Source organism: Perca flavescens, chromosome 10 (assembly GCF_004354835.1).
Source record: "Perca flavescens isolate YP-PL-M2 chromosome 10, PFLA_1.0, whole genome shotgun sequence".
NCBI classification, from domain to species: Eukaryota; Metazoa; Chordata; class Actinopteri; order Perciformes; family Percidae; genus Perca; species Perca flavescens.
The window spans coordinates 36,408,772-36,426,107 of record NC_041340.1 but is presented as its reverse complement, the minus strand read 5'-3'; the positions used below and the strand labels follow the sequence as shown (position 1 = coordinate 36,426,107).

Sequence of the window (17,336 nt, the reverse complement as noted above, 5' to 3'; positions counted from 1 at the left end):
GGCAGGACCATCACAGGAAAAGAGGAAATTAAACAAAGAACAACTAAAATATAAAAGAGAAAGTGAAAGACAACGATCAGGCTTTCAACAGATTGAGACAATAGACCTTTTTCACAGCAGACATGTTGTCATAGTAGGAGAAGCACAGGTGTGTCCAAAACCATTACTGGTGGCTGCATTCCACTTAGGCGAGGTCCTGGTATTGGGCATGCTGACTCACTGAAATATCTTACTGGGACACTTGATGGAACTGAGCCATCGTTAAGGTTATCAATTTCAGCTGTGCTTTTCCTACTATGACATGTCAACATGTCTGCTGTGAAAAAAGTCCATTACAGGATTTTAAATGATTCAAAATCGACACCGAATTGGCCCTCAGATACAGTATGTAATGTCTATTTTATTCATAAAATAACTTTACAGTACATTATGTGGTTGTAGTGTTACTCAGTAGCCAACATTAAATTACACCTCCCTTCCATTTAGCCGGACGTTTTCCTTTTACTCCACGTTCGTTGTGGCTTACTTCCTCTCCCTTGTCCCCCTGTAACTTTACATGGGTAAAGCGTTCATGGGTTTCATGAAATGTGCTATATTAATCTAATTGATAACACACAGGACAAAACACAAACACAAATTTCATCACGGAACGGAAATTTCAAAACGAGAAAATACTGGCATTAGCATTGTCAGAAAAGATAGTATTTCAACTTAGCATGTTTCCTTAATATCTGATGACGCATTGGGGTCATTTTTGGATTAATTACAGTAAATATATTACATATTGGACCTTTTAATAAAACTACTGAATTATCAGCAACAAAAACTAAAAAGTATCAAATTTAAAAGTACTCATAATACAGAATGACCCACCAGGTTAAGTACTTTCATGTTTAATTTATATGCATCATATTTTATAAACAGATCCTTTATTTTTTTTTATATAAAATCTTTATCTGAAAAGAAACTTAACGGAAATAAAGGCAGTGGGGTAAATATTCCTCTGTGAATCGTAGTGATTCAACAGGATTTAGTAGCCTAAAATGGAAATACTCAAAGTACAAACCTCAAAAGTATACAGCTGTAAGTGATTAAATGTACTTCGTAGTTATTTTCCACCATGCCTTTCAGATACCGTGCATTGGTAAGTCTGGTAAACTGTCTAGTGCTTCAGCTTGACTTTAGAGAAACACGTGAACGTGTCAGGCAGGGAGCCATGTTGTAACCAACATCCGTGTTATAAATAGTTGAATGGATCGTGCCAGGCCCGGCGGCTACAGTATACTGATCTATACACCCTATTCGCCTACCCACACACACCCTATTCGCCCCGACACACACACACACACACACACACACACACACACACACACACACACACACACACACACACACACACACACACACACACACACACACACACACACACACACACACACACACACACACACACACACACACACACACACACACACACACACACACACACACACACACACACACACACACACACACACACACACACACACACACACACACACACACACACACACACACACACACACACACACACACACACACACACACACACACACACACACACACACACACACACACACACACACACACACACACACACACACACACACACACACACACACACACACACACACACACACACACACACACACACACACACACAATACATTTTTAATGCAAGTTTCTCATCCAAAGCAAAAAGGCATCTGACAGGTCATTTGGTTTCTTGTGTTACGCAATCACAACTTTTTTTATATATTTTATTTTTATCTCCAAGGTATGTAATAAAAATAATATTTTAATATTGTATACTATCAATATCACCATAAAAGAAAAAAAAAAATAAACATTGTGGCCATCGATTGTTTACAGGAATCAAACATAAATCACTGTCGTTTAAAAATGCATTCCACTTATTGTCATATAATTCCACCTGAAGACATGTCAGCAAGAACAGCTTCTGTGCAAATAAAAGGGATACATTTCAAGCATCAGCTTCTTAAGAGCGCCCTGTGGCTCATTAACAGCCGGGGGCTTGGTGGCTTTTGGGTTATTGTGGGGGGGGGTTCCAGGATAAGGGGTTGCCCTTGGCGATTGGGACGTAGCACGGCTGAAGGGAGGATGGGGAAGGTTGGAGATGGTTGACAGGGCAGGCAGGAGTAGTAGTGTCTTACAGAGGTAATCGTCATAAAGTGCCAAAGAGCCTAACACTAGATGAGCCTGAGATCTTAGTGTGCTGTATGTGTGTACGTGTTCTTGTGTATCTACCTTGTGTGTGTGTGTGTGTGTCTGTTGTGCGTTGGTGTAAGATTACAGCGAAGAGCCTGAAATTCAGGTTATGTTTAGAAGCTCGGTTACAAGCTGCTACAGAGTAGCCCCCTGTACGGGGTCAGTCAGTCAGTGCTGAGGACTTCACATCAAGGTAGCGTTAAGTGGCTCCGGACAGAGACTTCCATGGGATCGAGGCTTTTATTTATAGACGAGCAAAAGAACTGTAGAGGAAATGGAGGGGTGGTTTTAAGGGAGCGCAAGGTTTAAGGCAGATGAGGGGGGAGGAAAGGGTGATGGGGCTTGAGGCACAGATATGGGGGACAAGAGGGGTAATGGGGGTGAACGGTAGGAGAGTAGTTATGTCAGCATGTCCCAGAGACAGCAGCAACACAGAGCTGTCCAGCAGGCTGTCAGGCAAGTGTCTCCTGTGTCGTCTCTTCTCCTGTCCTCCACCACGTACACTAGAGTGAAAAGAAAAGAAAAAAACAGAGAAAGAAGTGCAGGAGGAAAGAAAAAGTTTCACAAAGTGATATAGAGAAGAAACGGGAAAAGAATGGAAGAAAATAATTAGGGATTCCTTTTCTCAAATTGCATCAAAACCAGGGATAATTCACCGTTGAGTCTTCAGCGGGGAGCTCAAGTGTAACCATGCTATGGCTGCTAAGATTTTCCTCTAATTACATTAATAATGGGAGGCCCATCACCATGGCAATGCCACGGTCATAGCAGCCCAGAGCCATGATCAGACCGCGTTACAGCTGAGCAACATTAGCACTGCTTCGAGGTGTCATTAAACCAATGAAATGAGAGCTTTCAGAACTTCCCTCCTTGCCCCATCGAGACATTACCCTTTACTCCACATCTACACCTTCAGTCAATACATCTGAATAAGTCATGTGTAAGGATTATGTTGCCCGTGTGAGGTTTACCATCTGTTGCACACACAAAGAAGAAAACATTAATAAGTCAAACAACAGGCCTGAATGAAATCCTCTCCCCTTTTCTTGTGTTTGTGATTAATCATTCATGAGGGGGGAAACACTCTTTCAGCTTTTAACAACCAGGTGCAGTGACTCATGACATAGGTGAGTGTGTTACCAAGGTGACTGGCTTCTGGTTAATAGATAAAGTGAAGCAAGCTGACCACATATCACACTGAACTGTGATAATGATACAACTGGTTAATTAGTGGCCACTATTTAATAATGCAGGGCTCTATCAGAGCAAGAATCTTGATAGCAGAACACTTTGATCAGCCAAGTGGCTTATCTTAAGTCAGTTACAGGAGCAGGGACACCTCACTGCTCGCTTTAATACATAAAAAGGTGTTAACTGTGTTCTCTGAAAGCCCAACTGTTGCATATTCATTTTGAATATTTTACCATGACATGTGTGCTTTTTGTTTCACAGCTTGTGCTACACTGTATTACGGATGCTCAGTTGGGAGGTGCTACTGCATTGACACACCTTTTATTTTAAGCCTGGCTTGACTTCACACTCTTTATTCCTTAATTGCTTACTCTACATGCCGACAGGTTTAGCATTTTTGCAGTCCCAGTTGCTGAAACAATTCATGAATTGATTGACAACCTAGGCGAATATTTTGATTATCGGTTAAACGTGGAAGTTGTTTTTTCGAGCAGAAAAGCAAAACATTTGATGGTTCCAGCTCCTCAGTAGTGAGGATTTTCTGCTTGTCCATGTTTAAAATCATAGTGAAGTGAATAGGCTTGATGGAGATGAACTGCGCCTTGCCTGTAAAGTGGACGAGAGCAGGCGGCAGCAGCCGGGGCCGGTGACAAAAACCCGCTCTCAAGTCGGACAGTTTCAGCCGTTTCCAGCAGCCTTCAGGCTGAACAGGAAGTCACAGAAACACTGTGGTCCGATTCTGATTTAATAAAATGTTATCAGACCCATATATCAGCTTGTACACAGTCTCCAGTTGTTTTATTATGACAGAGTAGCTGTCAAAATGCTCTACATGTGATCTGTTGCTGATTTGAATTAACAACAGACTGAACAGATTTAGTCTCTCATGTTGAGTCGATTCTGAAACAGTCAGCTGTTAGATCAGCTGAGAGGCCGGTGTTTCCCAGCATGCCCCTGGGTCCGCCTGGGTCTTGTAGTCGGTGGAGAGCAACTGCAGCGCCTGGCTCTAAAAACTACAGCTGCCTTGATCTCGTGAGGTTATCGTTGCCCACGTGTGCATGACGTCAGAGCAAGTCGGGATCAAGTCGGACACAAATCTAACCGGCATGCATTGGGCACCGATTGCCGGTAGTCGATTCTGCGCAGATCTGGCTCATCTCCAACGAACCTAATATCTTTGTGTGTCTGCAACCAGTAACCCGGGCATTTTTCACTACTTTCTGACGTTTTATAAAACCAAACGAGTAATCAATTAATCTGGAAAATAAATGGCAGATTAATTCATAATGAAAATAATAGGCCTTTTTCACAGGAGACATCATCACTTATGGCGCTTTTCCATTACATGGTACCTACTCACCTCGCCTCTACTCACCTTTTTTGGTTTTCCATTACGAAAAAAAGTACCTGGTACTGGTAACTTTTTTTAGTACCTGCTCAGTCGAGGTTCCAAGCGAGGTGAGGCGAGCCGAGAAGATGACGTGAAACCCTGCAGGCTGCTGATTAGTCGGAAAGAAGCGTCACTGATCACTGCATTGCTAGCGAGAGACGGCATTTTTAAATAGTTGAGCCAGCGGTGTTTTTTGCTGCCGGAGGCTCCACGCAGAGCTTTCTCCGTAGCATACAAGTGGCCTGATGGTTATACTGGTGCGCTGGTGTGTGCATGTGTGATGTATGTGTGTGTCGAGTCGCCGTATGTTTGTGTGTGTGGGGAGCTAGTGGGCGAGGGAGAAGTGAGAGAGTGACGGCGATTATCTCCGCAGCGAGTAGCGACTCTAGAGTCATATGTGACCACGGTGGGAAATCCGGAGCAGTAAACGTTAACTATCTCTTTGATATCATGTTGTTTACGGAGACGGAAAACCAGGAAATGCGTCGGGGATATGTCAATGGGAAAAGCAAGCTACTAAGCCACGCCCACGGCAGTTGCTATGACGACCAGCCACGCTGAGGCGATACTAAAAATCTGCAATGGAAAACGGACGCACAGCGAGTCGAGGCGAGTCGAGCAGGAAAAAAGTAATGGAAAAACGCCAATATAGTTAAAACAAAAATGATGGTGTCTCAGTTTTGTTGAAGTGTCCCAGTAAGCCAATAAGCCAGCATGAACAATACCAGGACCCTGAGACCAAAGCAAGCTAAATGGAATTCAGTCATCATTCATTTTAATATTTACACCTGTGCTTTTCTAACTGGGACATGTTAAGATGTCTTCTGTGAAAAATGCCTTATAGGGACACTATAGACAGGCTGCTACAAGCTGCAAGGTTGGTCACACACAACCAACAGAGAGAGAGCTGTAGGTGTCTGTAGGCTAATTGAAATTGTGATTTGAACAATGCAAAAATGTTAAATGTTATGATCAAATTCAAATGATCTCTTCAATATAAATTACTTTGCAATTTCTGAATTAAAGTTCTTTTATCGCATTACCACTAACTTAATACATAATAGTAGCACAATTGTCTGTAGAGAGAAGGCCAGAGATGGACTGCTCGTGTGTGTTTGAGAGAGAGAGAGAGAGAGAGAGAGAGAGAGAGAGAGAGAGAGAGAGAGAGAGAGAGAGAGAGAGAGAGAGAGAGAGAGAGAGAGAGAGAGAGAGAGAGAGAGAGGGGGGGGAGAGGTAGACTGTTGCACGCAATGTTTCTGTAAGTTATTATTAACTTGTCACTTATTGACCTGCCTGTGGGTCAACTTGCACATCACTACTGTGTGCAGTTCTGCCCTGCCGGCTGTTCCTTTTAAACAGACGTCTGCTTTGGCACCGTTACGGCTCTGTGGCTACTTTGGCTTAAAAACCAACTCTGCTCCCCCCCCATTCCGTCTTTGTAACTTTCACACAGACGACACGGCGGATTAAAGGAGCAACAGTCCCACCTTGAACAGGCTGTGTGAAAGGGGCTAACGGTGTGTTCCAGATGTCAACTGAAACGCCACCTGAAGTTGGATTTTCGACTCAGAAAATCGGGGAACTCACCAACCCCGACATCACAATCCAACATGGCTGCTCTGAGCATCAACAGTAATGAAAGCTGTAGTAATATACCGTTTATTAGCACTTATTTATGTCTCATTAAATCAGCCGTCCAAACAGTAACGTGTTTGTACTTGCAAAATATGGCATAATGAGTTATCAACTGGTACTGTTAACAATGGCTAACCTGGCTCGAGTCTTAATCCAGTTAAATATAATGGTTTTCCAACTTGTTAATGGAACGTGGTCAACTTGGATGTGAGGTCATTCCAAATTCAGTCCTCTGACTTCCAAGTAGGGCTGCAGCTATCCATTATTTTAGTAAATCGGGTATTATATCGATTATTCCATTGATTAATCGGATAAGAAATACTCTTGTTTTATTGAGGAGCAATAATATACAATAGTTTGGTTCAATTTTCAGAAAAAGCAAAATTTTATTGCCTACATTGCTTACAATATCATCTCTCAAAAAACTAAACATTAAGTGCAGTTAAGTGCCATATTACATTGTTTTTAAAGAAACAACCTCAAACTAAGGCATACATTAAAAACATACATAAACATTACATTAAGTTGTGCAACTTAACTTTCAGAACTACAAGTTTCAACCTGAGACTGATCTGTATATAGGCCTATATGTAAATATTAGTTATACTAAACCTATTTTCATGTATAGATTTGAATACAATGTCACACAGCTCTGTTACACTTATGCTAGTAGATCGTTGATCAGCTGTTTCTCCGTGAAGACAGAGAGTGAGAGAAAATGGTGCGCAACAATCAGCTGTTTTTCCAATGGAATAGTCCACAAGTCAGCTCTTTAGATCAGATTGTGGTCACCACTATTTTTCTATGTCTGTACACACCAGAAACAGGTCTGACGCGGCGCTGCTGCTAGCCTTGTCTGGACACATGGATGTTTCCCATTGATAAAATGAAATACCACATTAAACATAAATATATACTGATCTGATTACAGCAAACACAACGTCTGCAGTATTGACGGCAAAATAGGCTACAGAATATTTCGTTCTGTATTGACAGGTGCAATATTAGAAAAAAAAAATTGAATTACCTTTATATCAAAACTTAGAGACTTTCAAACATCAACATGTCATTTATTATTATGTATTTGTGTCTATACGACATATAAACATATTTTCCTATTCTATTTTGCCTGGAAACGCTTCCAACACGCTTGCGTGTCGCATGAAAAATAGGCGTCTGTTCTATTTCTAGCAGGCACGCGTCTTAGGCGCGGCTCGAGCCACAGGCAGCGTGTAAGCTCTAACCTGTTACCATGGGAGTGGAAATATAAAACGGACACGCCACACAGCTGGCACGCTCGCGTAATGCAGCCAGTGTGTAACCGGCCTTAGCTCCTCACTGTTACACTCTTTCTTCATTTTGTAATCTGCGCCGTCAGTCTTCATGGCAGCCAGCAGCGTCAGCCCGGTGTGCGACAGTAATAATCATCCGTGTGGAAACACCGTGATCGATACAATGTTGGTAACATTGACTAAACGAAGCTTCGAGGCAAATCCTTTTTTGTAATCAAATTATTCGAGTTACTCGAGGAATTGTTTCAGCCCTACTTTCAAGCTAAATGGAACGCAGCATAATACCTACTAAAACATTTTTTATACAAATATAACATTATCAAATCCAAAGTCAGTGTGGTCTAGATAACACTGTAACAGCTCACACAGCTATTTTTTTTGGAAAGATTGCTTTGGCATTTAAGACCTTTATTGGATAGGATAGCTTGGATATGAAAGGGGAGAGAGAGGGGGAATGACATGCAGCAAAGGAGCGCAGGTCAGAAATGAACCTCGCGGCCACTGTGGAGAAAACTGAGCCTCTGTACACGGGGCGCACGCTCTACCAGGTGAGCTACCCAGGCGCCCACAGCTATTAGTGATCAGCCGTCAGTAAAAAATGCTAGCAGATTAGCTCGCCTCTCCTTGCTGCTCATAGCAGCGTGTTGAGTCTTCCAACCACTGTGTTCTTATACTATTCTGAATACTGTGCATGTTTGCATCAATCTCTGTAGTGTGTTACCACTCACCTGTGTTTTTGGGAGCTTCCCCATACATAGGCCCAGGAGGGGGTCCTCCCTGCCAGCCAAACTGTGGTTGTGGTTGTCCAGGGTACCCATAAGGAGGCTGTCCTGGGCCAGGATAAGGACCTCCAGGGCCCATTGGTCCAGCAGGGTAGTTAGGGTAAACTGGATTAGGCTGCTCCATGTTCACAGGGTATCCCTGCGGATAACCCTGAGGTGGAAAGCCTTGTGGAGGTGGGCCCTGGGCTGGGTAGCCTGGAGCAGTGGGGCCATTGCCTGGGTATGGAGGGGGCTGTTCAAAATTCATCTTTGGGTTGAACAATCACCTGAGTAACAAGAAAATAGGAGCGATGCTATGTAAATAATGGTACTTTTCTAATTTTAATTTGTCTGCTATGTGAACACTACAGTAATAACAGGCAAAGGATATATGTCGCATATTAGAAACTAGTACAGCTGGTTTATCTGCTTTTACAGAGACATACCTGTCAAAGGATATTATGTACAATCAAAATTATACATACTTGAAATACCCTCGATACCTTATTAGTGTATAATACATGTAAATATATATATTTACATGTAGTTTAATTATACTGCATACATAGTGATTTTCATACTACAGCAAAAACAGTATAGGGCCTACACATTTTGGGGTTATTATATATTATACTGTAAAGCTTAGTGAGATGTTAAAAACTTGTAATGCCGCTATAGCGGCACTGCTGCTCAACACTGCTTATTACTAATGCAATACAAATTGGATTTGGCACCTTGATGCCGTTGTCACCGGTTGCTGATATAGGCTACTTTTTAATTTGCCAGAAAGTGTAATGTCGGTTTGGCTGGTTAGGTTTCCATAAAAACAAACCGGACCGGCAAAACCAGAAATCGACCTAACTCTACTGAGAAGTAGATAAACTAGTATTGCATAAAAATCACAGCAGTTTAAACAAAAAACGGAAATCGACCCATCTCTAGCTTAAAACAGTCTATCATCATAGTTTGCAGCTATCTTTATGTGAATGAACCTTAATTCTATTTCAAAATCAGAACAATGTGTGGTATTGTATGGACCGTGGATAAATGTGTGTGTGCCTGGGTGTAGTTCAGCCTCCAGAGTCACATTAGACAAAGAATTCCTTTGAGTCTTGATCACAAGAACACAATGTTTTCAGGAACAAAAATTATGCAAATGTTTCCAAGAACAGACAAATGTACATAGCATATAGTTGTTCCCTAATCACTTTACTCATCTCCTGATGTTTCATGCCTTTGCAGTCTCATGATGGCAAACAACCATGGTTCCCACAGCGACACAGAAAAGACAAGCACAGCAAATTCTTTTTACTGGTTGAGGGTGTCTTATTATGGGTTAATAGTCAATCTCAACCCACGTCAGCCCTACCAGAGATAAGCTTCATTTTCTTACTGGTCACACATGGTTTATAAATGTGAGTCAGCTTCACAGTGTGCAGGGTGAGGCTAAACAAATGAACTATGGGAAAGAGAGAAGGAGATTGCAGTGACCCAACAGGCCTGTACTGGTTGTATCACACTTTGTTTTTCTCTCGTTTACTCAAAAACATAGACACACAAACATGAGAGGTGACACGTCAAATTATCAACATCACACATTCATAGTTTGCGTGTGATGTGTGAGATTTCGATGCCGTTGCCTATCCAGGAAGCAATTTAATTTCTAGGCTATTTGGAAAGTACGATAACTGTCTGATCAGCTTTGTGAGTAAAGGTTATTTGTTTCACTCTAGACCTCGTGAGAAGGAAGTGAATTTCATCAACCTGCTACTAATGGTTTCTGATAAGGCAGATCCAGATCATGTAGAACAGAACAAAAGGGAAGGGGGCCAGATGGAAAACTGCATCTCAGCTAAGCCTCCCAGGATTCCTCTGCCACATTGTACACGTGCACTATAAACATCTAAACAGCATTCCAACTCCTTTCTGCTCAGCTTCTCCATCCCCATCCAATCTCCTGCCTATAACGAAGCAATGCAGTAGCTGTAAACTGAATTGCGTCAAAAGGCATTTCTCGCATTTGTAGTCACAAAAATCTTGGAAAAATCAATTAATACACAGTACAGGCCAAATGTTTGGACACACCTTCTCATTCAATGCGTTTTTATTTTCATGACTATTTACATTGTAGATTCTTACTGAAGGCATCAAAACTATGAATGAACACATATGGAATTATGTACTTAACGAACAAGTGTGAAATAACTGAAAACATGTCTTACATTTTAGATTCTTCAAAGTAGCCACCCTTTGCTTTTTTGATAGCGCTGCAAACCCTTGGTGTTCTCTCAATGAGCTTCATGAGGTAGTCACCTGAAATGGTTTTCACTTCACAGGTGTGCCTTGTCAGGGTTAATTAGTGGAATTTCTTTCCCTTATTAATGGGGTTGGGACCATCAGTTGTGTTGTGCAGAAATCAGGTTGATACACAGCCGACAGCCCTATTGGACAACTGTTAGAATTCATATTATGGCAAGAACCAATCAGCTAAGTAAAGAGAAACGAGTGGCCATCATTACTTTAACAAATGAAGGTCAGTCAGTCCGGAAAATTGCGAAAACTTTGAATGTGTCCCCAAGTGCAGTCGCAAAAACCATCAAGCGCTACAACGAAACTGGCTCACATGAGGAGCGCCCCAGGAAAGGAAGACCAAGAGTCACCTCTGCTGCTGAGGATAAGTTCATCAGAGTCACCAGCCTCAGAAATCGCAAGTTAACAGCAGCTCAGATTAGAGACCAGATGAATGCCACACAGAGTTCTAGCTGCAGACACATCTCTAGAACAACTGTTAAGAGGAGACTGAATCAGGCCTTCATGGTCAAGTAGTAGCTAGGAAACCACTGCTAGGGAGAGGCAACAAGCAGAAGAGATTTGTTTGGGCCACGAAACACAAGGAATGGACATTAGACCAGTGGAAATCTGTGCTTTGGTCTGATGAGTCCAAATTTGAGATCTTTGGTTCCAACCGCCGTGTCTTTGTGCGACGCAGAAAAGGTGAATGGATGGATTCTACATGCCTGGTTCCCACCGTGAAGCATGGAGGAGGAGGTGTGATGGTGTGGGGGTGCTTTGCTGGTGACACTGTTGGGGATTTATTCAAAATTGAAGGCATACTGAACCAGCATGGCTACCACAGCATCCTGCAGCGACATGCCATCCCATCCGGTTTGCGTTTAGTTGGACCATCATTTATTTTTCAACAGGACAATGACCCCAAACACACCTCCAGGCTGTGTAAGGGCTAATTGACCAAGAAGTAGAGTGATGGAGTGCTGCGCCAGATGACCTGGCCTCCACAGTCACCGGACCTGAACCCAATCGAGATGGTTTGGGGTGAGCTGGACCGCAGAGTGAAGGCAAAAGGGCCAACAAGTGCTAAACATCTCTGGGAACTCCTTCAAGACTGTTGGAAAACCATTTCAGGTGACTACCTCTTGAAGCTCATCAAGAGAATGCCAAGAGTGTGCAAAGCAGTAATCAGAGCAAAGGGTGGCTACTTTGAGGAATCTATAATATAAGACATGTTTTCAGTTATTTCACACTTTTTTGTTAAAGGAGAATTCCGGTCGATTTCAACCCGTAGCTCTGTTGTTTGTAAATCAGAAGTACGGTCAGTAGCAAGAAAAACAAAAACAAATGGTGCCGCCTACACCGAGTTATCCTCCTGCTAGATTTTGCACCCAACAGTCTTAAACAGGGCAAGTTTTAAACGTGTTTTTAGCCTCTAAACATGGATTGTATGAGATCGGCACTCGATTGCTGAGGACTTGACCGGAAAGCAGTACAAAAACAGAGGTAAGGATTAACACAACTTTTATGCCTTTCTGTCACATCTACTGCAGTCACATTCGCTGTGTTCCCTCGTAAGGAATAACTGCACATGGCTAAGCACTAGTAATGGCATTTTGAACACGTTTAGAGGCTAAAAACACGTTTAAAACTTGCCCTGTTTAAGCCTTGTTTAAGACTGTTGAGTGCAAAATTTAGCAGGAGGATAACTCGGTGTAGGCGGCACCGTTTGTTTTCGTTTTTCTCGCTACTGACAGTACTCCTGATTTACAAACAACAGAGCTACGGGTTGAAATCGACCGGAATTCTCCTTTAAGTACATAATTCCACGTGTTCATTCATAGTTTTGATGCCTTCAGTGGGAATCTACAATGTAAATGGTCATGAAAATAAAGAAAACGCATTGAATGAGAAGGTGTGTCCAAACTTTTGGCCTGTACTGTACTGTATGTATGTATTTATTTATTTTTTTAAATCTCTTTTACAACCTAATTTGGCAATAATATTAACATGGTTTAAGGATGGCTCTTTTAGTGTTATACATAATAAAAAGATACTGAACACATTTCAAACTAACTGCTCAATACCTTCTTACGGAACTGTAAGACTGTACAGACCCAAAGGGGAAACGGAAGAAATACATCTGTTAATGTTGTACTTACTAGTCACAATTACTACATCCTGCTTTAATATCAGCAATACGCTTCTGGGCAGTGCTTTTCAAAAGATGGCTGGACATTACTAACCTGACTCCGCCAGATGGATTGCTTCGAATTTGCTCGGCATATCCATCTGGGAACTTTCCGTTGGAGAACTTTTGGGAAGGGGCAGAATACTGGTTATTTGATTGGATGAACCATCTGATAGACGGGCCAAATCAACCAATCAGATCCACGAAGCGTATGAAAATACAACCACAAGCCCGCCCCTGCTTCTGCAGGCAAAGCATAGCTCGTAAGCTCAGCATGCAAGCAACATGTCGGTAAAGGATATTTGCCGTTTGTGTAACGAGAATTTAGGAATAAAAAGGAACCATTTCAGGTTCCCGGACCATATTCCAAAAGAAGGATCCAAGAGAAAAAAAGCATTAGCGAGCAGCTAACAGAATTAGGGCTACCGCTGTCTGATAATACTGGTTAGCTGATTGGATAAACCATCTGTCTATCACCACCTAACCCACCTCAAAACCAACGCTGATTGGCCCGGTCGTTTGGCTAACGGCTCCAAATTTTCTCTGCCTCAAGATGCCAGACTGATCTGCGAGTGGAAAACTGGAGCTCGCGAGATCAGGACGGTCTCACGAGGCTAGGACATTACACCACCTGAATGTGTTCTTAAAGCTACCGACAGATGGCAAGGCCTCTGTAACTATGGTTACCATGCTCCAGGAGGAACAGAATGATCCCCAATGGTTCTCTCTCTCTCTCTCTCTCTCTCTCTCTCTCTCTCTCTCTCTCTCTCTCTCTCTCTCTCTCTCTCTCTCTCTCTCTCTCTCTCTCTCGTTTACCCCTAAAGAATACGGGAGTGAGTTCAGGATATGTTTCCACAACAATATCATGGTGATAAGATCACATACAGACGTGTACAAGGTGAGACGTCTCTGAAACCATTAAATCCCTCGAACAATGCTATTATATACTGTACATTGACAAAAGGAGTAAGTTTAGGCGTAGTCCGTTCACTAACGTTAAGTGTTCTTATAATGGAAGCATTAAACAATGTGCAATAAAAAACAAAAGCCACTTAACTGGTGAAAGTTATTGACTCTAATCATAACAATACATCTGTAGACTAAGGAACAAAAGGTAGGGACAAACAAGGTACCTGATCAAATAACTCATTCAGGGCATCAGCATCAGCGGTCGTTAAACCGATGGACATTAAAAGCAAAGTAACGTTACAATGATCTGACAGCATACTAAGAGAACTTGTATTAACAAGTTTCCTTTTTTATATATAAGTTTAAACAGGAAATGCATTGTATCAATGAAATTGGCTATGTGATGTCAACTTTAGTTTAATTCCATTCATTTATTATTATACAACCCAAAATGTTTGCACAAAAAAAAAAATCAAAGCAAAACAAAAAAAGTGCATTTTTTGATTTGCATAAAGAGGAATGTAAAATGCTACAAAAAAAAAAAAAAAAAAAAAAAAAAAAAAATCACTGGGGAATTCTCTGGGCAGATGATATGGCATGTGTCCAGTAGAAATATAACACATTAACACAATAAATCCAGAGGGATGTGGCCTAAAAAGTCAGGTCTAAAGCAAAAGGCTATGTTGACCTTAACTTGATAGAGACTGTGCTTACGCAGGCCTGTTACACAGCAGCTCGGTAGCCTGGCAGCCTAGGTTTACTTTCTGTACGTCTAGAGACTTGACCAGACCCGATCGAGGCGGAGTGTACGGTGTGTTAAAACACCCCACTGGAACTAGCTAATTAGGAAGAATCAGAACCACAGCTATTTTACACAAGCACACACGTAGACAAACACGGACTGAGCCAAGTCGGGACAAACTGATACAACCAAAATACATAATTTAACGTTACAGTAACCAAAGTCTTTGTTGCTACGAACAAAATTGACATTTTGCCGCATGATAACATCGATTTGAGTTCGGCTATTAAGCTGGTTTGTTTTTAGCTTAAATTGTCCATATTAGCCTTTTTCAGTTAATGGTCTATTGCTGCCAGCGTTGTTGTAGTATTGGTATATTTCACGCCAACAGTAGGTTAGGTTATCAATTTAATGTTTAAGAAATAGTTTAAGCTACTAGGCCGAATAGAAGTGGCACCTGCAGGCCACAGCCCACTAGAACACTGTTCAGATCCCCCCTAAGTTCATGATGACTAAGCTCATAAAGACACAAAAACTAACAGCAAATGGCATGTGTGGACCACCTACCTTTGAATAAATTGTATCCCGGTTTGTTGTAAAAAAGCAGTAATGTATGTGTAGAAAGAAACTCTTCCTGTCTTAAGAGTTTACTACAATTTGTTGTGTTTTTTTTACCGCATTGATGAGCGACCCTCTCGTGCTAGAAACCCAGTGCGTATCGCGTTAGCGGGACGTGACGTCATTTGAAGGCTACGGCACAGGGGGGAGGAGGGCTCGTGTGCAACAAAAGAGGGGATTGGCTGATGCGACACTCGCTGCCCGCAGCGTCCAATCGAAAGACAAAGCGATGACCAGTGGGAAGTCAGCAGACTCCTGCTCATCTAACTCTTTCTAACTAGATCAAAGATGAAATAGGGGTTCAAAATTAGCACCATCTACCAGCCAAATGCTGGTAAAATATGTAAGTGGCTGGTAGATTTGCTTTACTTACTAGCCCAAAAAACAATGGTAATCTATTGTGTGGCTGGTAAAATTTAAAAATGCGCTAACCATTTGGCTGGTGGACGAAAACGTTTGAACCCTGCCTACATCACCAAGTTAATGACGAATTAATAGGAGGTGAGATAATAGCCGAGATGGGTGACTAATAAACGTTAATCATTCATTTGTGACCTCGTTGCTTCCGCCCTTGGAATTTGATTTTTGATTTTAATAAGCTTCTGGACACTTGGCAGCTCTTGGTACCAACGTCATTGTGTTTTTATTCACCATATGCACCTGTTTGGCTATGGTGCATTACTGGTTTTCTCCCAGCAGATGTCAGGCTATGCCCAGTCTATTCTTCTCTGAGGTGCAGGTTGCTGCTTTTTCTTGCACTACAATGAACAGTGAGTTGTTAAACAGTTGTGTTGTTATGTATGCTAATATAGTTGCCAATGTTTTTGTTTTATTTTTGTTTTCAGAAATGTAATTATCAGCATCAGATGCCACTCAGAGAAAGGCCCTACAATAAATACAAATAAATTACCACACGGGGAGCGCTTAAGTTACCTGATTTAAACAAAATGTACATTTCAACTGGTTTTCTTGACATTTTTCCAACCAAAGGACACTGTGAAGACTGACATCTCAAAACGTTTATTTAAATAGCAATGGTTCAAAGACATGGTGGGCAAAAGTTTAATTTAAAAGAGAGCTTATACAACAAAGGGACTGAATGCCTCTAAACTAAATGAAGTGCTTGGCAATTATCTGGGTTACAAGGTCCCAATAGTTTGACTGTGTAATTGTAAGATGTTGTGTTCATACAAGAGCAGTCAATATTTGAGTGTGTCTGCTCCAGGGGTGTACATAAAGACAGTGCAGGCAGTGCAGTTGCACTGGGACCCGTGGGGTGGGGGCCCCTTAGACAGAGTGGGCCCACCAACAATGTGTTGGGCAGAGAGTAAAAATGACTTGCGAGTGATTCAGATTGCCTCCTCGGAAATATGCCTGTGTTCAAAGAACTCATGTCAAATACAAATAGTTCCATGCCTATGCATGCCCTCGAAAATCAAACCCATCTCCGTCATGGTATTTGTTTTGCATCTTCGGTATTTTTTGGGGAATCCCTGTATGTGTGTGTCTGTCTGTCTGTTGTCTTTGAAATATCTCACAAACCATTCATTCAATCTACTTCACACTTGTTTCCTGGGTACCAAATGAATTAGCGTTTGGAATTTGGAGCAGTTTGGACAGCATTGGATATTGGATATTAATAGACTGTGAATAAAACTAAACGACCGCACAATAAAGGTTAAGGAAAAAAGGTTGGGGGGAAAAAGCGCTGCCATATCACTGATTCTTCTGTGTCTACCCTTCACAATAGAAGCCCAGCTTAAATTCACTCAGATCATTTCGCTAAGAGGAAGGTCAATAAAAAGGCATTTTTGCCAACACTAGATATCAAACGTAAGAGAATCCCCCGGGGGTCTTTATGTAAATAATTTTAGGGTACAATGGTTCTGGAGAAAGCTACAAGCAGTAATACCCCTGGCCAAGCAACCGGCCTATTCCAAACAGGCATATTTTGAAGGGGCACTTCACTAGTATATGCAATGATGATTGCTGTGTAATATGAATGTTGATGTTGACGTGTGATTATGTGACGAGACAATAGTATATGTGG

General features: G+C 41.8%; 1 protein-coding gene across 2 annotated transcripts; it reads right to left on the bottom strand.

Moving 5' to 3' along the window:
* Nucleotides 1-2,411: 2,411 nt before the first annotated feature.
* LOC114563431 (cysteine-rich and transmembrane domain-containing protein 1) lies at nt 2,412-15,417 on the bottom strand. Of its 2 annotated transcripts, none has more exons than XM_028590299.1 (3): nt 15,344-15,417; nt 8,505-8,824; nt 2,412-2,771 (listed from the first exon to the last, which is right to left on the bottom strand). In XM_028590299.1, the coding sequence occupies exons 2-3, from the start codon at nt 8,803-8,805 to the stop codon at nt 2,668-2,670; spliced, it is 405 nt and encodes a 134-aa protein (XP_028446100.1). In that variant the 5' UTR covers nt 8,806-8,824; nt 15,344-15,417; the 3' UTR covers nt 2,412-2,667. The 2 variants fall into 2 exon arrangements, with proteins under 2 accessions (XP_028446100.1, XP_028446099.1); XM_028590298.1 differs by having other exon boundaries at nt 15,236-15,395.
* Between the last annotated feature and the right edge of the window lie 1,919 nt (nt 15,418-17,336).

What these genes read in the sequence shown, in the direction of transcription:
- LOC114563431 (XM_028590299.1), bottom strand. Translation starts at nt 8,805, where the DNA reads ATGAATTTTGAACAGCCCCCTCCATACCCAGGCAATGGCCCCACTGCT. An exon ending in GGAAGCTCCCAAAAACACAG is followed by an intron (nt 2,772 to 8,504) that starts GTGAGTGGTAAC and finishes TTTTCACTCTAG; the next exon opens with TGTACGTGGTGGAGGACAGG.